We start from the raw sequence: 23,802 nt of genomic DNA on the forward strand, positions 1-23,802 counted from the left end.
AGATTACGGACTTCATCCTTAGGCCAGCTGAACGTTGTTGCAGGGTTTTGAGCAGGAATGACATAATTAGAACTGGCTGCAGAGTGTCATGGATGTGGGCAAAAGCAGAAGAGGCATGCCAGTCTGGCTGTTGGTGGTTGTCACCCAGGCTGCAAAAGATGGTGATTAAAATAGGGCAGTGGTGGTGAGGATGGAGGTAAGGCACTTTCCCTACGATGGAGACTGTGCTGTGGATCGATTCAAGTAGGATAGATAATGTTATGAAAATTATTTTGGAAAGCTTACAGGATTATGCAAATGTTGTTAGTGTTATTAATAACAAAAATAGTAATTGTATTGTGGATAAAGGTTACAGTCCAGCTAGTCTCACTTCTAGGGTAAGCAGACATGAAAATCAGCTGAAATGATAGGGGTAACGGTCCTAATGTGAGGTGTCGCATCCACTGAGGGCTCCTTTGGGAGAGCAAGCAGGTAGCTGTGTAAGTCTTTGGGAATGGCGATCCAAGTGGAAAGGGGAGCAGTGTTGGAGTTAGGGGGGTGAGAGTTTCAGTGTGGATGGGAAGTGTCTTTGAGGTGGATTTCATGATTCACTTTATAGCTGTTCACATGTCTTCTGTTTTCTGCAAGACGTGGGTCCTTCCGTTTTCTGTGCTTGATGTTCCTGAATGTGTAACTTCTCTAGTTCATTTATTCCAAAGGGAATAATTCTTGTCTCTTGTTATATGTCAAAGGGAATTGGAGGGGTCTACATTACATTCAACTAATCTTTCTGTTTGTAGATTTTGTTTAGTTTCTGAGATATTTGGTACCTTCAGTTCTGAGAGTTTCTGCAGCTCAAATCAGCTTTCTTGTTATCATCTGCCTATGTAGCCCTTAGCTTTAAAATTTTCTTGCTTTGATGAGTCAACAAAGTTCACTTTATGCTTTCCATCTTCCAAAAAATTGTTGACCACTGCATCTATTGTTATTTTCACTTACTCTATTTTTGTCACCTTATAGTATTTTTATTCCTTTACACTCTGCTTCTTTTAGATACACCAGTCTTTTGCAGGTTTGTAGGGAGCAGAAATAAATATATATTTAACTCAGCATGTTTAAATGTAATTAGATAATTAAATAATGATTGCATGTGTTTAAAGATGCTTGTATGCAAGAGAATACATTTTCTATCTTTTCTATGAGAGTTTTCAAGTTAGTATTTCTAATATTGATATTATTATAGATTGCCTGGCTGCAAGTTTCTTGAGAAAATCTGTTTCTTTCAATTCTTCATGGGTAGATTTGTTTTATTTTCAAAAGATTTTTGTTAAAATATAGTTAACATACAATATTATATTAGTTTCAGGGGTACACCATAGTTAGTCAACATACATATACCTAAAGAAGTGATCACCATGATAAGTCCAGCAACCATCCGACACTGTACCAAGCTATCACAATACTATTGACTATATTCCCTATGGTGTACATTACAGTCGCATGACTTATTTGCTTTATACCTGGAAATTTGAACCTCTTATTCCCCATCACCTTTTCTCCCCATTTAAAATTTTTTCCATTACAGTTGGCATTCAATATTATTTTATATTTCAGGTGTAAAGCATAGCGGTTAGACATTTATATAATTTAGGAAATGATCCTCCTGACTAGTTTAGTACTCACCTGGCACTATACATAGTTATTACCATATTATTGATTATATTCCCTGTGCTTTACTTTACATCCCCATGACTATTTTTTAGCTACCAATTTGTATTTCTTCATCCCTTTATCTTTTTCACACTACCTCTCATCCCTCCCATCTATCACCACAATATATCTAGTACCCATCTGACACTATACATAATTATTATAATATTATTGACTATATTCTTTATGCTATACCCTACATACTCATGACTACTGTGTAACAATAATTTTGTACTTCTTAGTCCCTTCCCCTTTTTCACTCACCTCCAACCCCTCTCCCATCTGGCAACCATGAAAATTTCTCTTTATCTATGAGTTTGTTTCTGTTTTGTTTGTTTGTTTATTTTGATTTTTAGATTCCACATATACATGAAATCACATTGCATCTGTCTTTTTCTGTCTTACACTCCACTCACCACAATATCCTTCAGGTCTATCCATGCTACTGCAGAAGGCGAGAACCCATTCCCATCCATGGCTGAGCAATATTCTATTGTACATATGTACCACCTCCTCTTTATCCTTCTATCCATCGACACACTCCAGGCAGACTCCATATCTTGAACATTGTAAACAGTGCTGTAATGAACATATGGATGCGCACATCCCCTTGAAGTAGTGTTTTGGCTTCAGATAAATACCCAGAAGTGGGATTAATAAATCCTTCTTCGTCACTTGTTAGAGCCTTTGTTTTGGAGTCTCTTTTTTCTGGTATGTGAGTAAGTATTGCTACCCCAGACTTTTTTTGTTTGTTTGTTTCCATTTTCAAGAAATATCTTTTTACATTTCTTTAAGTCTGTGTGTTTTTTTCAATCTGAAGTGAATCCCTTGTAGGCATCACATGTAAGGGTCTTCTTTTCTTATCCATTCAGGCACCCTATCTTTGATTGGAGCATTTAATCCACTTATATTGAAAGTAATTGTTGATGGATATGTAATTATTGCCATTTTGTTATTCCTATTTTTGATATATCTATATATTTGGTCTTAAATAAATCCCTCTAAGATTTTTTGTAATTCTGGTTTGGTATTGATGAACTCTTTTAGCTTTTTCTTATCTGGAAAGCTCTTTATCTGTCCTTTGATTCTAAATGATAGCTTTGCTGTGTAGACTAATCTTGGTTGTAGGTCCTTGCTTTCCGTCACTTTGAATATTTTCTGCCAATCCCTTCTGACCTGAAAAGTTTTTGTTGAGAAATCAGCTGGCATTCTTATGGGAACTTCCTTGTAGGTAACTAACTGCTTTTCTCTTGCTCTTTTTAAGATTCTTTCTTTGTCTTTAACCTTTGGCATTTTAACTTTCTGTCGGCCTCTTTGGGTTCATCTTGTTTGGGACTCTCTATGCTTTCTGGGCTTGTATATCTATTTCCTTTGCCATGTTAGGGAAGTGTTCTCTCATTATTTCTTCAAATAGGGTTTCAGTTCCTTGCTGTCTCTTCTCCTTCTGGTACCTCTATCATCTGAATGTTGGTACACTTGATGTTGCCCCAGAGGCCCCTTTAAGTATCCTCATTTCTTTGGATTCTTTTTGCTGTTATGTTTTAGTGTTTTCTGCTACCTTATTTTCTAAATTGCTGATTTGATCCTCTGCTTCATCTAATCTGTTGATTCCCTCTAATTATTCTTCAGTTCAATTGTATTCTTTATTTTTGACATGTTCTTTTTTTTTTTTGAGTTTTTTTCTCCATTTGTATGTTTCCTATCTCTTTGCTGAATTCTTCCTGAGATCATTCAGCATCTTTATAACTAGTGTTTTGAACTCTGTGTCTGGTCGATTGCTTGTGTCCATTTTGTTTAGTTCTTTTTGAGGATGTTTATTCTGTTCTATTATTTGGGATGTTTCTTTTCTCCTCACTTTGGCTGTCTCCCTGTGTTTGTTTCTATGTATTAGGTAGGGCTGCTATGTTTCCTGGTCTTAGTAGAATAGCCTTATTTAGTATGTGTGCTGAGTCTCAGTGGCACAGTTTACCTTGTCACCTGAACTGGGTGCACCAGGTGTTTCCATTGTGTGGCCTGTGTGAGCCCTTCTCTTGTGGTTGAGCCTTGGTTGATATTTTCACGTTAATGGGGGGGATTGATCCTCACTCTGGTTGGTTGTGAGGACTGGCTGTGAATATAGTGGAGGTGCTGTTGTACCGAGGCTGACCTTACAGAGCAGGGTTTGTTTAGCAGGGCTCTGGTACCTTCCCAGTATGCCCTTTGGGTTTGTCATTGTTGGAGATGGCTGGGTGATGCTCTAACTGTGTATAAAGTTGGACATCGGTCAACTTTATGCACATACCACCCCAAGGGCTTCCTGGGAGTGGCCTCAGCCTCAGCCTGTTTCCTGCCTGGGGCTGCCAGGCATGAGCCACAAAGCAATCCTCAGATGGCTGCTGCGTGCACTTGGCTTGCAGGTGGCTTGAGAGGCCAGGTTGCACACAAACCAAGGTTGGCTCTTGCTAGCTTAGGACTAATCAGCAAGAGGTACAGGACATGCCAAAGTGAGATTCTGCTTGTTTTGGTTTTGTGAACCTTTGAGAGATTTTAGAAAAGTTCGTAGCATGAGCCAAGGGAAGCCGTTTATACAGCAAAACCACTGGAAGTATCTTGGGTAGACTTGGTAGGAAGTTTTGTGGGGCAGGGTATCAGGGAATCAGGACAAAGGAGTGGTGTTAACCATATTGACAGAGACTTGGATATGGCAGCTGCCTGAGTCTTCATACCAGGAGCGGGGAGAACTCAACAAAGAAACAATGGCTTTGTCCATCTACTCCATCTGGGAGAAAGCTGTCCCTCTAGCCCTCACCCTGCAGCCAGATAATTCAGTTCTTCCCTGACACCTTTGGAGCTGCTGCCCCAGGACTGGAGTTCTGAGCGAGTGAATCTGTCAGTGAGTAAGTTTGTGTGCAGGCCTTCCAAGAGGAGTGCCTGGGACTCCAGCGGCTCTCCTTCTCACTTAGCCACAATCTCCTCTGGTTTTCACAGTCAGAATTTATGGGGACTTCTCTCCCTGGCACTGAAACCCAGGGCTAGGGAGCCTGGTGTGATGCTGGGACACCTCGATTCTCTCATGGGGGCCCTCTGCAGCCCATGTATCCCTCCTGAGTTTTAACGGTCATACGCAGGCGACCACATGTTCTGCATCTCTGACCCTCCTACCAGTCGCAAGGTGGCTTGTTTTATATGTCCTTAGTTGTAGGGCATCAGTTCAGCTAGAGTTCAGGAGATTCTCATGACGTTTATTCTGTTGTTTAGTTGTAATTTTGATATAGTTGTGAGAGGAGGTAAGCACAGCATTTATCTACTTCACCATCTTGACCGGATCTCTGGGTAGACTTGTTTTAGAATGTTCTTTTTATGAAACTTTCCCTGACATTGTATGACAGTGAAGGAGGTTGTTGATTTCCCTTTATCAAGAACAGTCAAAATATGAGATTTAGAGTATAATATCACAAGCCTAGGTTTTTCTTTGAAAGAGTAAGAGGAACCTGAGTTACAAAAAGTTAGTTGACTTGTCCAGGGTCTTAAATTTATCACTGACAGAAGTGAGATTGGGATCTAAGCCTGTTGTTCCGAGTTCATTATTTACCCCTTTAGAAGCTTGGATTGAGAGCCATGGAAGGAAAATGGTTGAAGCTGGGTCTTTCCAAGAAACTCTACACAGTTCATTCACATTAAAGTGTAAGCCCCATGAAAGCAGGGCTGTTTTGTTCACTTTGGTATCCCTAGTGTCTGCATGGTGGTAAAGGGGAGGTACTTAATAAATATACAGAGGGTGCCCCCAAAAATATGTACACATTTTAAGAAAGGAAAAAAATTGTATTAAAATTGTAATACCCAATATATACTGAAACAAAAGATGACTACAAGTCATGTGTATACATTTTTTTGGCAACCCCCGGTATTACAAATTGAATTGAATTGAATTGAGTATCTCTAAGACCTTGTTTACAAAGATAGACACTGAACTCAGGTTTAAAGTAATTTTTTCAGAATAATTTCTGAAAAGCAATAGTGTCTGCAAATGCAGAGCAAAGAATGTGTCATAAATAGATCAGGTACGTATTACTTTACTTAGCCACCAAGTTCCCATGGTAACGGCAGGTTCCTTTTATAAGAGAAAAATCTGAATATAAATATCTGCATAGTGCTACTTTGCTCATGTACTTGATAACATAGTGTAAGGAAGATTTTATTATAAGTTGCATATGTGTCTGCAGTAAGTATTCTCATGCTTTTGACCTTCCCATGTAGTAGGATGAGTGCACTCACTCACTGGAATTGGAGTTGAAATATTTGTGCCATGCACTGCAGTTTTGTGCTCTCTACCTTTTTCCTGCTTGCTGTCTTGCTCTCTCAAATAAGGGTACCAAAACACTTTGCTGAGCACTTAAATTCGAGGACCTGTCTCCCCGAGAAATTGCAGTCTCATCATATACAAGACGATACTGTTCTCAACCTTTCACATAAATATTCAGAAAGAAAGAAACTGATAAAGAAAAGGAATTACATTTGCTTCTTTTTGTCCCTCCCCTCTGTGTGTGCTTTCTTAGGTATCAGCACTTTTTCTGTTTTTGAGGCCAGAGGTCTTCTACCACCTTTGCTGCTTTTGATTCTGTACTAGAATTTGTGGTCATCTACTGGGTCTTCATAATTAACTCTGGTCAACTCTTAATTGACTACAGAGGATAGGCAAGGAGCATCAGACAGCTGATTTTCTCATTGGTGGGCCACTAATATAAACAAATCTTAGAGTATAGAAGACCAGGCATGGGGCGGCTTGTTAGCTCAGTTTGTTAGAGCGCCGTGCTCTTAACTATAAGGTTGCCGGTTCGATCCTCACATGGGCCACTGTGAGCTGAGCCCTCCATAACTAGATTGGAACAACTACTTGACTTGGAGCTGATGGGTCTTGGAAAAACACACTTAAAATAAGTAAAAGTTAAAAAAAAAAAAAAGACCAGGCATCTTCATTTGTTTGTTCTTTCATTGGTTTACTTGCTCACTCACTCACCTAGTCACCTCTCTATCCTTCCTTAGGCTAATATATTTCACTGTTTATCTTTAGGCATATTATCTTCAGACTTGATCTCACTGTTTATCACACCCTGTCAAACCCACTATTTATGAAGGACCTGGTAAGCATTAGAAAAGCTACAAACCCTGCCTATCGTTCAGGGCTTTCTCAAAGTCTTTTCAGGTGGTTTCAGCTCACAGAAATTTCTTCTGACTCTAAAATCATAATAATGTGGGGTCGCATAATGCACATTCTACCTTAGTGTTCTAGAAAACATGGACTCTAAAATGCAAGCCACTTAGTTGCTAAGAAATAGGTATCCAATAGAGGGCTTAAGGAAAATTGGCTGTGATGAGTTAATTGAGAAGTGGTACAGCATTGTGCTTTATGGGAGCATTAAGGGATTTTTACGGGTAATTTTCACCAGATAGAATTTTTACTTGCACACTGACTCTACTTTGGAGCCCTTATTCTTTATGCTTTCTTATAAAATTATATGGTTTTTTTTTTTGTGTGTGTATGTGTGTGTCCTGTCTACTCTAACAAAATCATAAATTTATTGAGTGCAGGGACTATGTGTTATATTTATTTTAAATCTCCCCCGCAGCACTTAGGCTAGTGCTTATTTAATAATTAAATGCCACATAATAAAGAATGATATATGTTAATGGTAATATATAAACAAAATATGTAATGATACAGATATAAACCATATATTTGATATGTTAATGTCAATATATAAAAATAATACATATGTATTGTCAATATAATGTCAAGAAATCTGTATATAGGCATACAAGTATTATTTTTATGTATATGTTATTTGTTTGAAACAGTATCTAGCCTATATGTGATTAAACTATAACAACCGTCATCATAATTGGAAGATGATACCCTAGGTTTTCTGTGAGCACCATGAAGCTTTTATAGTGTAAATGACTTTGTATTTGGGGGGTTTTAGGGAAAACCAGGGCTGATTAGTAGTTAAACATGTTTTATTCAGGAACATTTGCAATAGGGGAAAAGAAGCCTCAGTACAGAACTGGGCTCAATTCCAATAAGCATGGACAAATGGGGATTTATAGGCAAGGAGGGTCAGGAGCAGTGGACGGAAAATTACTAAGAGGAAACATCAGGACTAAGGGAGGAATTTTGTTAAATGACTTGACAGAATTCTTGCTAAAACTGGGTGATGCAAAGATGATCATGGAAACTGAGAGGTCAAGGCTTCATTGGGAAGAGTTCAGAAGAGCCTGACTAAAGATTGGTCAAGGAGAGAGTTTTTGTCAGGGGATACTGTGGGCATCTAATATTTATTTGAGTGTATCCTTACATTTTGTGTTTTAAGTGTAAGAAACACAAAGCACTTTTAGAGAGTTTGTGCCGATACATTTATTTATGATTGTGTGTGTGTGTGTGTGTGTGTGTGTGTGGTGTACCATGATTTCTATTGAGGGATAGTCTTCTCTTAAGTGTTTGGTGATGAGGAATAATTATTCTCTATTTCTCTTTGGATTTTTTCCTGATTCCCACACATTGACAATGAAAGTTTTTAAGTAATCCTATCATTTTATTATTTGGGTCAGTGTCTTCAGCATTGTTTCATCTGCAGCTATGTCTAAATAACTGCCATTCTTTGAGTGGGTAGGGCCAAGCACTTCTTCGTTTATAATTTTGAGACTGTGGCTTATAAGCAGATATTCTGTTGTTTAGCGTGTGCTCTGACTCATATCAATATGTTTGATGATAAACTCTCAGGAGCCCTGAAATGTAGGAAAAATTGTCAGGAATTTTCCCCCTTCTCAGGAAAAATTTCTCACATTGAAATAGGCAGAAAAGATTTCTGGGTGCACTTTCCTAAATTATCAGTTTCTATAGGGGCTTGCACCTTTCTTTGTCTTTGAAGTATTTTACAGAATTGTGAGTTATAGGAAACTGATGGTAATCCAAGTGATTCTTGCCCATGGAAATGAAAATGCATTGTATCCTTTTGAATGCAATTGATTATTATGTTCTGGATATTTACCATTTCTGCATCTCTTAGTTACTTCATTCCACTTTCCTGATTGCCTATTTATGTGTATTCTTTGAATTCTCATTTGAACTGGTGGATTGACTTGCTAACTAATGACTTAAATAAAATCTTTGACATCTGTTAATTTTATATTTGTATGAGAAAAAAAAATACCTTTTCCTTTTAATTGTTCCTTAGCATCCAGAAAATTCTTATTTCCAAAGGATCAGTTTAAGTGCTCAATGTTTACTTAGGTCTGTGGCTAGAGTTTTAGTGTGTTACCTGTAAATCTGAAAACTTAAATGCTGTAATTCTCTCTATTCAGTACCTTGAATACCACTCGGAATATTTTGGGGGCATATATTGTATCTTTAGTGATTTCACTATGTCACACTCTTTCTTAAATCTTTGCTGTAGATTTAAGGGTTGCTTTCCGAAACAGATTTTTTTATTATTATTATTTGTTACCAGCTTAGATAAAATAGCCTGTTATGTAATTTAAAATAAAATCCATCTGGTTGGGTTACAATATAAATCCCTGATTCCAAGTGCTGTCCTATGCATGAGACACGTTTACATTTACGTATTTTAAAATTTAAATATTTATAAATAAACACATACAAGCTTCCTGATGAAATCCTAAGAATTTTGTAACTTCACAATAGCTGTGGCCCTTTAGAGTTCAAGGGTAATCTAGAGGAGGAAGATAGGACAAGGAATCTTAAGAAAATTAATTGGCATACAACATCCACCATTAAGTCAGAAAACATAATACTAAGGGGTGTGATCAACAAATACAGTAAATGCTGTTGCCCAGTGCCATCCAACAGACAGGCAGGGATCTTCAATATGGGAAGCAGCGTATCGAACTTTAGTAACAGTGTGTGACATGTTTCAACTTGTTCAGTGCAGTCAGTTGGGTGTGAGCTATGGTTAAAAGAAGGTGTAGTTTAAAGTGTGACATAATCATGGATCATGCACAACACATTAACATGAAATGGGCAAACGGTTTCATCCTCCATCAGGACAGTGCTCCATGTCACACCTTGCTTCTGGTATATGGCAATTTATTTCAAATAAAAACATTACAGTGTGTCCCCATCCACCTATTCACTGTATCTGGCATCGTGCAACTTCTGGCTCTTCCTCAAAGTCAAAATGACCATGAAAGAAAATGTTTTGAATCAATTGAGGACATTGAGGCAGTCACGACAGTGCAACTAAAGACACTCACGAAAGAGGACTTCCAGAACTGCTTCAGAAAGTGGCAAGAACGATGGGATAAGTGTGTCAGACGTGAGGGGGAGTATTTTGAGTGGAATTTATGGCAATGTGCCTTTTACTATAATAATTTTTTAAAACTTAAACATTCACCATATGTTTTGCTCACACCACGTATACTTTTTCCTTGTTTTTATTTCTGTTCTCATAACTGGCAGCCTGAATATCACAGAGGCAGTGGTGGAAGACAGTTTTCTTGAGCTTACCTATTTTATTCAGAGGCTTGCCTTCATTTGAAATCCATGCCAGACTTCTCAGCATCATTATTTTGCAAGGATGATAATAAATTATATGAATTTTACATATGAGAGCCAAGATCTTCTCAGTGGGATATGGAAGTAGGAAAGACTTCCTAATACAAATAACTAGGAACAGGAGAAACAAGAGAGCCATTATGCAAGTACATGGCTGATCAAAGTTATTGTACAATAGGGGATTATGGTGGGCTGAACATTGTCCCCCTTAATCATCTCCCCCAAATATCCAAGTCCTAATCTCTGGAACCTGTAAACCTGATAAGACAGAAAAGGTCTTTGAAGATGTAAGTAACAATCTTGAGATGGGAAATTATCTAGGTGGACCCTAAATGCCATGACAAGAGGAAGAGAAAGAAGGCAGTATATTCACAGAGGCAGAAATTGGAGTGATGCAGCCATAAACCAAAAATTCTGGCAGCCACGAGAAGCTGGAAGAGACAAGGAATGGACTTCCCCCTTGAGCCTCCAGAATGAGCATGGCCTGGCTCATACCTCAGTGATACTGACTTTGGACTTCTGGCCTCCAGAATTGAGAAAGCATACATTTCTGTTGTTTTAAGTTGCTAAATTTGTGATAATTTGTTAACGGCAGTTATAGAACTAATACAGATTTTGCTACCTGACGGGGGGAGCTGCTGTAACAAATACATAAAAAATGTGAAGGTGGCTTTAGAACTTGGTAATGAGCAGAAGCTGGGAAAATTTTAAAGCATATGATAGGAAAAGGTCTAGATTGCCTAGAACAGACTAGACTGTTGGTGGAAATATGGATGTTAAAGACTCTGTCAATGAGGACTCAGGAAGAAGTGAGGAGCACAGTAGAAAATGCTGTATTGTCTTAGAGAATATATAAGTTGTCATAAACAGAATGTCGGTAGAAATATTAAAGGTTCCCTTGTTTAGGGCTGAGAAGAAAATGAGGAATATTTCATTGGAAATTGGAAGAATGATGATCCTTGTTATACAGTAGCAGAAAGCTTAGCAGAATTTTGTCATATGGTTGTGTGGAAGGCAACACTTGTAAGTGATGAACTTGGATATTTCCAGAGGACATTTACTAGTAGAATGTTGAAGGTGTGGCTTGGTTCCTTCTTGCTGCTTATAGTAAAATGTGAGAAGAAAGAGATAAATTGAGAGGACAGTTGTTAAACAAAAAGGAATTCAAGCTTGATGATTTAGGAAATTCTTAGCCTAGTCAGAGTGCAAAAGATGCTAAAATTAGGAGAGTCACTCCTAGGAAATTTTGCTGTGGAGAGGAGGCCAAGAGTGTGACTAGAAAACCTTTGCTCGTGCTAGAGAAATTACATGTATGACTTATGTACTTAGATGTATTACTTAACTATCTCAGCAGAAGCCAGGAATGGAGATGGGATTATCAAGGAAAGATCTGTGGAAGATCCTCCATCTAATGGCATGAATCCTGTGTTATACAAAGGAGACCCACAAGGTTGTTGATAATGTTATATCTGCAAAAATGTTGCCAGCTTGAACTGAAAGGGACAGAGATAGATAAAATGGAGGAAGAGTGTTGGATTCCACAATTTTATAGGCAAGAAACAGCCCAATAAAACTACTCAACTACATACATGTTCTATTTTTTAAAAATAAACATAAGAATGACTCTGAGGTTGGAGCCTTGGGCTTAGAGGTTGGAGCCATAAACTACAGAGGGTTATTCCCAGGCTTTGAAACTTAATGGAATTTGCTTTGCTGGATTTTGAAATTGCTTGGGACTATCGACTTCTTTTTCCCTCCCTCTCTTCCTCCTTTTCTCCCTCCCTCCTTTCTTTCCATTTTATCCCTTTTGGAATGAGAACGTCTGTAACTGTTGTTAATGTATTTTGGAGGCAGGTAACAGGTCTACAAATGGAGAGGAATTTTAGCCCTGTATTGATCATAACCAGAGTCTCCTTCATATCTGATTTAAATGATTAGATTTGGGACTTTTGAGCTGATGGCAGTAGGTAAGGTTTTGGACTTTGAGTGGATGCTGTAAATAGTTGAGACTAGAAGATTTTGGGATATGGTGAATATATTTTGCCTGTGGCAAGGACATGGATCTTTGGGGCCAGAAGGTGAACTGTGATAGGCTGAAGAATGCCCTCCCCCAAAAAAGATATGCATGTCCTCGTCCTTGGAACCAATGAATGATTATCTTTTATGGAAAAAGATTTGAAGATGTGAATTAGTTAAGGATTTTGAGATGGGAAAATTATTCTTTATTATCTAAGTGGGCCCTAAATGCAATCACAAGGATTTACAAGAATGAGGCAGAGGGCGATAAGACAGGAGAGGAGAAGGCAGCGTGACGACAGCGGCAGAGAATGGAGTGATTTATCCGTAAGCCAGTAAATGCTGTCAGCCACCACAGGCTGGAGGAGGGAAGGAGCTGAGTTGCCCTAGAGCCTCTGGAGGGAGTGCAGCCTGGCTGATACCTTCATTTTGGCCCAGTGTTACTGATTCTGGACTTTTTGTCTCAGATACTGTGAAAGGATAAATTTCTGTTGTCTTTAGTGGCTGAGTGTGTGATAATTTGTTGCCGAGGCCATAGAAAACTAACAGAAAGAGAGAGGAATCAGATTATTTCCCTTATCTGTGTACTCTTGTATTCTCTTTGCATAAGAGACATCTCTGTGTTAGACTTCTGTAACCATCAGGCTTTTGTATTTGAAATGTTTACCATTCTTTCTATTTTAAAACAGTAACCATCTATTTTAAGCATAATGGCCTTATATAAACTGAAAGTGCTGGTAAATAAACCGAAGGTTTGACTTCTTGCTCTCAGCTATGCTCCTTATTGGCTGGTTATCTCTGGGTAAATTATTTACCCAATCTGAGTTTTAGTTGAACAATGGGAATAATATGAACTGTCCAACCACATATTGTAAGTATTTAATGATATAAACACATAATGAAAAATACCAGCTAAATAATATAGATATATGATTCTTTAGTGCTCAACTATTAATCATGTTTTCTCTAGCTACATCAAAGTTATGATGAGTATCTTTGCACATAAGTCACTGGCCACATTTGACATTTTTCCTCTTAAATTAGATTCTAGAAGTGAGATTTCAAATGTTTGAATACTTTAAAGCTCTTGATTTATATTGACAAACTTCTCTTCAGGAAGCCTGAACCACTTTACTCTCTCATTAGAAGCACACAAGTGTTTATTTCACTGCACTGCTAACTTTAGAGAGTTTTCAAAAAGTATTTTAAATGTTATACCAACTTAATGAAAATTATTATTACATTTGTTTGACAAGGTTTAACATTTTTCATTTTTCCTTGATCATTTGTATTATTCTTTAATGAATTGCTTGTATACTTTGACTGTATTTCCAAACAATTATTTGTCTTTTTCCTTACTGATTTTTTGAAAGCCATTGTTCTTAAGTTCATTAATCTTTGTTGTGTGTTGTTTCTTTACCAGTTTCTTGTTTTGTTATTTACCTTATCCTTTATGATACTTTTCATGACTTTTGTGTTTAACATTTATAGGCAGTCAAATTTAGTTAACTTTTATTGTTTATTCTCTCCTCTTCCCTTCCCTTCGTCTCTTCCTTTCTTTTTTCCCTTCTTCCCTCCCTCTTCTCATCTTTCCCTTTGGAAAGCCTTTCCCATTTGGCTGCTTTTAGTGATTCTTTTAGGTATATAGATTTGCCCTTAATTGGCAATGAAGCGATCCAGTCTCTTGTCAAATAATGTCATCTCAAATTATTTGTTGCCAAACTTTGTCAAGAATACCAGTAGAAAAATAATATTCAGAGATGATTGTGTAAAGGGTATATTAAATTTTATTTCTGGGGGAGAGTCTGAATGCAGCATAAAGACCTTTGTTTCCAGCCTGATGATTACACCTTCTCTAATTGACAATCCTTTCTCATTTTATCTTATGTATATGCAGAAATTGAAGCAGAGGAAACAGAAACTCAGGTGGTCTGTGCCTTACTATGTCACCACTAGCTCCTTTCTCTGTATCATCATCTTTATCCCCATTGTCCTTAATAAGTATAATAATTCTACCATTAATCAAATGCTAACTTAGGGCAGCATACCATGCCTAACATTTTACATGCATTATCTCAGTAAATTTCCACAACAACCATACAAGCTACGACATATTATTATTCAAGTTTTTCTAATGAAAAAGACGAATGTTCTGAGAGGTAAAGTGGCTTACCCATTATCACATAGATTGTACGTGGAGGAATGGATGTGAAATCAAACCCAGATCTTTCTGAAGTCAGAACCCATTTCTTAACTTGTGTTCTTTCCGTGTGGACACACACACACACACACACCCACACACACACACACACACACACACACAGATACCTCCCCACCTCCCACACCTGATTTCCCGATGGTGATGTGACTTGGTATTTTTGTTCTCTTCTGTCATTGATACAGTGAGGGAGGCAAAAATAGAGTGAATGGAGCAGAAGAGCAACATCCAAGATATTGAACTGAATAAATAGGATACTGAGCTGATAATATTTGGGGAGAAGACTTAGAACTTCTCTCATTCTTTAAAGGCTCCAATGGCATTTTGTCTTTCTGCCTCTCGGTTCAAGCATCTCATGGGTGTTATGTGTTCTGACCAATGGAAGACACTGAAAATTTCAAAGCAATCAAAGGCCAGAGACTATTTGGTTGGTCTTAGTTGGACAGTTATAATAATAAATGTCTATTTTACAGTCTGTGATGGATGGCAGCCTGCTATGGTGGGTGTGTATTGAACCTGGGAGAACTGCTAAAAAAAAAAACACTGGTATTTTTTTTACTGGTATTGGGATGATTGTTGCATCTGCTGTTAAATTTTAAACAGAATGAGAATTAGTTCAATGGGGATGGTTCTCTTATTTCTTTCTTTGAAAAACTTGGGACAATGACAGCGTTTGATATCCTAGTGTTATTTTGCTCTTATACTCGTATCTATCAATTATTTAGAACTCTGCAAGTCTTCAAAAGAAGTAGGAAAGTATGGTGTAGCCTTTTTGGGTGGGTGAAGACAAAGGTCAGTGGACATAACTTGAGAGCATTGACTGCCCTGCCCCTCATCATACCCTCAGTGTCCCTCACTGCCTGGCACGATGCATTTTTAGTAAAAAAAACTGCAATGTGGATCAAGTGGGGGAAGAATGAGAGTCAACCAGAGAGTCAAGACACAAATCAGGCTTGCAGGCAGATTTGGGGGTGATTGAGAAAGCACAGTTGTCCCTTTAAAATTGGCTCTAACAAAGGCTTCTTTTTGTAATTGTTTGCAGAAAGATTACCACTTTGAATACACAGAATGTGACAGCAGTGGCTCCCGGTGGAGAGTTGCCATTCCGAATTCCGCAGTGGACTGCTCTGGCCTGCCTGACCCAGTGAGAGGCAAAGAATGCAGTAGGTTTTGACTTTCTGACCAATTGTTTTCCTGATTAAACCATAACCCCTTCATACTAGTCCATGAATTTCATTATAATGACTATGAGAACTTTGCAAAAATGAACATGTAGCACTGATGTCTCGCAGACCAAAAGCACCCCTTTCAGCACTGGGTGCTCCTATATGTCTGTAATGAGACACAGGCAGTTTTAAAGGATGTTGTTTTTATTTATTAAAAAAATATGGCACACTGCTTTTTTTGTTTATTTATTAAGGTATAGTTGACATACAATACTACATTAGTTTTAGGTATATAAAATAGAGATTCTGCGTTTAACCTTATGATGTGATCACCACGATATGTCTGGTAACCATCTATCACTGTATAAAGTTAATGCCACACATATTATTGACTATATTCCTTGTGCTGTATATTACATCCCTGTGGCTTATGTACTTTCTAAGTGGAAGTGTGTGCCTCTTATTCCCCTTCACCTTTTTCGCCCATCCCTTCACCCCCTTCCTTCTGCCAACCATCAGTGAGTTCTTTGTACCTATGAGTCTGTTTCTGCTTTGTTTTCTTCATTCGTTTTTTTTTGTTTGTTTTTTTAGATTCCACTTATAAGTGAAAGCATATGATATTTGTCTTTCTCTGTTTAACTTATTGTTGGCAAGGATATGGAGAAGTGCTGTACTCTTTACTTGAAATTATGGAGGGCAAAGTGGCAGAATTTCTCTTTAATTAATGTTTTTTTTTAAATTTAAATTTCTAAAAGTTTAAAAATTTTTAGTAGAATTTACCATCTTAACCATTTTTAAGCACATAGTTCAGTGCCATTAAGTACATTCACCAACATTCTTGCACAGAATTCTTTCATCTAGCAATGGGTTTCTTTTTTTTAAGCCATAGAAATAAGGTAATTTGCCTTTTTAGTGTAAACTATAGAGACATTGTAGAATTGATGACCGTCACATTCAACAGCTTGTCTTTTAGCAGTTAAACAGGCGTGAAGTGCAACGTTATGCCAATATATTTATTTTCACTTATAAACTCTATGTTTTTAAAGCCTTTAATTTGTCAAGTTACAGGTTCCTGCAGTAGTCTAGGGGTAGGCTGGGAGTTCAAACTGAAAGTAAGACAAAGAGGTTATTTTGATTTTCCTGCATTCTTCCAAATGGTATTTCTAAAAGCTTAATTCTTTTGTTCCCAAATGAAAGAGCAGATAAACAAATTACTAAATGATAGTTAATTCTTTCCTGTTCTTAGAGAAAATGTGTCTCTGTTACTGGCTGGAGGAGTTATAGAATAGGTGCTGGGTTTACTGTCAAAAGGGAGATGGGAATATAATAATAGTCTTATGAGGAAAATTAGGGAAGAGAACCATTATTTCTCGATGAATGATATTAAATGAGTACAGGGAGAACCTGAGAACCCCTAGCCAGGTGAAGAGTTCAGTCTGGGAAGAGTCTTAAGAGGATAGTGGGGTTGGTACAGAAGATGATACAAGCCTGGGTGTATGTACCACCTGTGCAGAGAGAGGGTCAGCTCTGTGAGGAAGGATTGTGAATGATACTTACAGTATTAGCTCGCTGTATGCCTCAATCATCTTCCTAGAAAATCTGTTTATTATTTATCTCTATTTGTTTTTCACTTGTACACTAACTCCTTGGTTTCCTTGTAAATGATGCTGTCGAGGTGAGCTACCTAACCATTGTGAGTACTACTCCTTATCTAGGTAATGTGCTAGTTCTGGCTTGCCCTGGCTTTTGAGAGCTGATCATTAGTTGGAAATGAGTCGTGGTGGAGTATTTTACACCATGGGAATTGGCAAACACTGTAAGTCAGGGGCCTCCATTGGCTTAGGAGCTGGTTGTTAAACATTTACCAACATACTACTGATTAAATTTATTGGCCAAACATTCAAAAATCTTTTACAGAATTGATGCTTGAACAGGAATTATTTCTGTTTGAGTGCTGCCACGGATATACTTGGCTCATTGTTTGCTATAATCTTCCACAGATAGTGTTATGAATGTGACATTCCAAGAATTTTTCTAAAAACTCTGACTAATAATCAAGTCACTATTAGTTATTATTTACTTTTAAAATGACATCCTAAAAATGACAATAGTTATGTGATGGCTGGGGCATTTTTTATCTTGGCATTTTGTCTGAAATCTGAATTTGCAAGTATTTCTGCATTTATACTCACTTATATCTGCTCTGGAAGCTGTGGCTTCTGATATGTGACTCTGTTTTTGTATAAGACAAGTTATTTTGTCTTATACAAGTAAAGGCAAGTTATTTTAAAACTCACAAGAAACTTAATAGATCTACGTAACTTAGAAGCTCAGCTCATTCATAACATTAAACATGGTGCTTACTACATTACTAGTCATTAAATACTGCTTGAAGGCAGTTATGGTAATAACTGAACATTTTTTTCAGTGGCTTAGATTTCCATTGCTAGTAATAGCTACCATTTCTCATGTACTGATTATGTGTGAAACATTGTGCCTAGAGTTTATATCATTATCCTATTGTATCTTCACAACAATCCTCCCAGGTAGGTGCTATCAGTGTTTCCTTTCCATTTTAGTGATGAGAAAAGTCAGAGTATAAAGTGGTGAACACATCATATAGTCGGAATGTGACAGATCTTGGATTTAAATACAGACATATCTGGTTTCAGAGCCTGTCTTTTACCCACTGAGTTAGATCATCACTTGAAGATGACAGCCTGGGGGAGCTTTTAGGGTCCTACGTGGGTGACATAAAGCTCTGTTGGTGGGCATCTTCAAGGGGAGATATTAGAAACTAGTGTTTCAAGGATAAAAGAGGATAACAGTGTTGTCATTCAGGAATGGCATGGTACTTGCCAGACGTGCTTGAGGGAGGCCAAGACCTCAGATGGTGGGATGCCCCCAGACTCTAGAATCAGCAGTGATGCCCTCATGATATGGCCCAGCAGTTGGGCCATATAAAAGAAAACCAAAAAATGAAATGTGGCAACTTCAAGTCAGTAAAAATTATTTAGGGCAATAGTGCGCTACACAATTTCCCTAGATCCTACTGTCTCTCAATGAGGTCAAACCTAGAATTTGGCCTCAGTTGAAATTGTTATAGATTCTTCAAACTATAATTGGGTAGATCTTTCTTTCTTTCTCAAAAAAGAAGCAGTGGAGAGGAACTTTCCTTAGAAAAGGGATTATAGGAATGTTTCTGTAGCAGTTGTAAATTTTTTGAGAAAATTGATGGGCAAGCTATATCTTTATTTAAAAAAATCATGTAAAATCTGGCTGCAAGGCTTTTCTGAATGAAATTAATGAGAAGTCAGGTATCTGTTTTTGTTCTGCTGGAACCATGGAGTGTATGTGAGCTTGAAGCTTATAGGGCTCAGGAAATGGGATGGAGAGACCTCTCGTTATTAACTGGTACTGGTCCCCACCCTTTGTCCTCTGCTGTGCAGAGCTCCTAGTCTCAGAGGCAGTGCTGCTTGAGCAGGACAATGAGATGACTTTATATCTCTTCTCTCTGCCTGCTGCAGGCTTAGTTACAGGGAACTTTGCTGCTTCTTCCATGCTCTGGTGCTAAGAGTCATGTGTCGGTGGGCATCACCCACCATTTGAAATCTTGACATCACTCAGGCACAGCTTGCAAGTAACACGCCATTCCCGATCCACAACACTTCTTGTCTCTTTCCTGAACAAGGGCATATAGCCCCTGTCCCAATTCCATCTTTTCTTTTCTGTTGGGTCACTTTCATCTTGCACAAGAGTTTCTAATGTCTTCCCTTGACCCTTTGGGGTGCCCTTGACGTTTTTAGATCATCAAACATTATTGTCATTTTGGAATTCTCTCTCTCTCAACAAACTTTTTGTTTCAATCCAAACCTTAGAAATAAAAGCCTGGCTACTAAGAGTATGGAGAGAATTTCTTTGCCTATTTCCTTACATGTTGTCAGACAAGTCTAGAACACTAAGGGGGAAATAAGCTATCTCTTCTGTTTGGGAGTATATGTGTGGATCTTCTCATGTTTACTCCTTTGACTATTTCTCAGTCCATGACTTCAAGTACAACTTTAACACATTATTTTCTAATTGGGAATGACTATTGAAAATCTTGCTAATTCTACATTAGTGTTAGATTAGTCATAGTCTTGTGGACATTATTTAATCTTGTACTTCACTATTTATGTAAACTTCTAATATTTCATTTTCTTGGATCAAAAATGCTATGTTCAGATTAGAAAAAAACCTTGAATATAATTGTTTTCTTTTTCATTGCTTTTCTCAGATGTACTGTTGTCACCCACATTCAATGGGCCTTAAGGACTAAGAGTAAATGGTGACAGTTTTGAGTCAACAGCTTTGGGTTTTAGTTTGAAATTGAAAGCAAAAGGATTCTCATAGAAAGTGAGTTGGTTTTAGCTTTCTGGGTGTGACAGTTAAAGATCCATTTCTTGGGATCATAACTCTTTCAAATGTAGGCTTCTCTCCAGGATTCAATACATAGTTTGTCTCATTTGTGTCAGGAGTTATTGGTGCGGTAGCAGATGAGGCTGGGTAACCTGAGTGCATTGGCCCTGCATGGCGATGGAATGTCGCTCGAATGTCGCTCGAACTCTGTTCTGTAAAATACTCATCCCAGGGTTTTCTGTGGTGAAATACGAGCAAGTCTGGAAAATAATGAATGTAGTGTACATTTTCAAATTAAAATCTCTGAGCAACTTACTAAACATTTATAGAACATTGCTGTGTGTTAATTGCATTCTGTTTTAACCAGTTTCTCAAGTGTATTTGATTATTGAACTCTTTCATCCAATGTGTAGTTGGACCCCTTTCGCTAATTTCTACAGATACTGTTTTTGGAAAATACAGATTTAAACACACATGACAGGCTAATTTAGTAAATGTTTATGTGTTGTTACTTATACTATAATTTAAATAACTGTATATAATTTCTTTGTCCTACAAGGTTCAGTTGTGGCATTACTACTTTGCTGTCCAGCTGAAAACCTCCCATGGTTGGTGGTCAGGTGTGGTATACACCTTGGATTAAATCCTGTATTTATAGCTGGCTTGTATGTCTTGGGAAAATTATTTAGTCCACAGCTGTTTATTGAGCTTTGTTTTATTTACTGAACACATTTATTTAGTATTTCCTATATTCTTGACAGTAGGAATCTAAAAATAAATGAAAAAAAATTCCTATTTTTCAGGACTTTTCATTCCTTTTTTTAAAAATCCAAGTTTACTGGCATGACAATGGTTAGTAAAGTTACATAGGTTTCAGGTGTACATTTCTGTAATACATCATCTATATATCGCATTGTGTGTTCACCACCCAGAGTCAGTTCTGCTTCTATCACCATGTATTTGATCCTCTTTACCCTCATCTACCACTCCCCTCCCCCTTACCAGAAGGTAAGGACTTTTCATTCTAATAAGGGAGGAGATGGGTAAATAAATTATTTATAGTCTAGGAGCGAAGTGCATGATAGATATGAAGACTTGGGGTGATCTTACTAAGGAGGGAGGGCTGCCTTCTGCTCAGAGGGAGTCAGGAGAGTGTCACCGGGAAGCAGGTGTAAGTTTGAAGTGCAGACTGAATTATCCGTGCTCTGGCACGTTCACGTGGAAAATTAGGTCCTGATTTAGAGTTGAGGCGGGATTAAATGCCATACTTAATGGGCCATGCGTGTTCATTTTTTGAGGATCTCAGAGGCGAACGTGAAGGAAGGAGTTCTTGATCTTGATGCAGCACGGTGGCATCTGAGGCACAGGAAACACGGGCAGAGGTGCAGATTAGCGGCAGCCCTGGGTTGTCCTGGGTGTCCTGGGAAATCTGTGTGGGAGGATGTGAGGGGACAGAGATTCTGGCAGATCTCCTAGGCTCCTGTGTGTCACAGCAAAGACATTGACCTGGAGAGAGCTGTTCACAGGTGTTTAAGGGGCTTAAATGAGGTGATAAATATAATCTACAGTGCCAGGAATTGTAATTACGTGATAATATAACTGAGTAATTATAACAATGAAAAATTATAATAGCCGATCTTTACTAGCTATATGCAAGACACAGCTGTGAGTGCTTTACACATATTCACTCAAATTCAGTCATCCTAGTAACCTTGGGAAGTCCGTCCTGTATAACCTCAGACAGGTGAACGGCCCAGCTGGGATTTGAAACCAGGCAGTCTAGCTTGCTGACCCATGTTCTTAATCCCTGTGGTGTTCTGCCTCTTCGGAATACACCACAGTGTATGCTGAACGTGTCAGTCCCCTTCTTGAGCGCATCCCTAACATTTACCTCTGGACAGAAGTGTTATGCAAATTAATATCCCAAATGGGTAAATAAGTTTTTTAAAAGATGGCGTCTAAAGGCTCAGGTATATTGCTTTGTGAGTCATTTTAATTGGTTGATTTGTTTGTAGATTTTATTGTTAATTGTACATATTTTTCTGAAAGGTAAGAGAATAGCATTCAGAATTTAGGGCACATTTATGGTTATATGAGAAGTTGCATTTTTTTCTGTGCCTGGAAAAATTTTGGTGCTTGATACGTATAATATGCTTTAATTATTTAACATGTATTAGAAAACTATTGGTGTTTTTTTCAATTGTAGAAATTCTTAATTTAGAATAGAGTCCTATTTTATTCTTCTCAAGAGGAGAGGAGATGAAATCTCTCATGGCTCCTAAAAAAAGCTCCAAACACTGGGGCATTTGTTGATTTGAATAACTTTGGTCTCGACAAATTAGAGACTGACTTTAGTGTTTTGTTTCTATAGGTGAAATGCAGAGATCTAATCAGATTTGTAAAAATTTATTTTATATGTAAAAGGACAGAAACATTTTGTCCTCAATAGGCTTAATTTGGAATGTTGATGTATCAAGTTCCAGGTGGGAAGAGCATTGAAGTTAAATGGGCTCAGCAGCGCACAAGTAGTGGATGAAAGGCAGGAACCAATGAGATTGTTAAAAGAACAGCTCAAAATCAGGCTTTACATCAATTGTAGTGTTTGATGGGAACTATGCTTGAGAGAGCTTCTCTGAAAAAAGTGTTTTCTAAGGTGATGAAAGAACTCAGCCCTGAAAACTGCAGAATCAAGGGCAGAGAGACTCTCTGGAAGTAAAGGGTGCCTGACATTTTCTAAGGAATAAGAAAAGTTCAGGATGGTAAGAATCAAAGTGTTAGGACATAAATGGAAGTTGAGAAAACTGATTTCACAGATGCATTGTTCTTTCTGCCCCCTTTGGTGACCTCATCAAATACTCTGACTGTTTTCCTTCCTCTAACCTTCACTGTTGTATTTTTTTCCTGTAAACCTTTTGTCATTCATACCTGATAAATTGGAATTGGTCTCCTACCCCAACAAATATTAAAGTCAAGAAGCCACAATAAAATACATTTGTATTATTTTTAAAGGCACAAACTACCTTAGTTACCTTTTGCTTATTAATATTCCTACCAGGAGCTGGTAATTTTTTTGGGAAGGGTCGGGTGGGGGAGATCTTCTGGCTGATCAGTTCTCTCTAAGTAACACAGTGATGATCATACATCCTACCCTATAGAGCTATGTGAGGACCCATTCATTGGAAAGGATGTTAGAGGTGAGAATTCATTTTCAGAGATGTACAGGCACTACTTTCGCTATGCTTTTCAGAGAACAGTGAATTAGAGAACATTAGCCAGAAATGGTCTGTGTTACTGTACTCTTTTGTACGTCTCCTGGGCCAATTTCATTTTTGTAAAATGAGAGGTGAGATTATTTTTTCTTCCTTCTCTGTCAAAGAATTTCATAAATAAACCTTAAAATTCACATCTCTGTAGCCTACAACTTCATCCCCCAGTCTTAATGAAAAATTAAAGATTGTTATTGATAGGAATGGGTTTTAAGAATTTAGTTCTAATAATTTTTTTAAATTAAACTTTATTGGGATGACAATTGTTAGTAAAGTTACATAGATTTCAGGTGCACAATTCTGTAATACATCATCTATATCTCACATTGTGTGTTCACCACCCAGAGTCAGTTCTCCTTCCATCACCATATATTTGACCCCGTTTACCCTCTTTTAGAACACCCCTTACCCTCTGGTAACCACTAAACTATTGTCTATGTCTATGAGTTTTTGTTTTTTTATTTGTTTGTCTTGTTCTTTTGTTGTTTTCAGTTTTATATA

General features: G+C 37.8%; 1 protein-coding gene across 1 annotated transcript in view; it reads left to right on the forward strand.

The window, feature by feature from the left end:
- ELAPOR2 (endosome-lysosome associated apoptosis and autophagy regulator family member 2) overlaps nucleotides 1–23,802 on the forward strand; it is a 165,847-nt gene that overhangs the window by 64,474 nt on the left and 77,571 nt on the right. The window contains exon 2 of the mRNA XM_081079345.1: nucleotides 15,514–15,634. Within this exon, the coding sequence (XP_080935471.1) occupies nucleotides 15,514–15,634 (121 nt within the window). The remainder of the gene's footprint in view (nucleotides 1–15,513; nucleotides 15,635–23,802) is intronic.

This window comes from Rhinolophus hipposideros (genome assembly GCF_964194185.1).
Source record: "Rhinolophus hipposideros genome assembly, chromosome: 18".
NCBI classification, from domain to species: Eukaryota; Metazoa; Chordata; class Mammalia; order Chiroptera; family Rhinolophidae; genus Rhinolophus; species Rhinolophus hipposideros.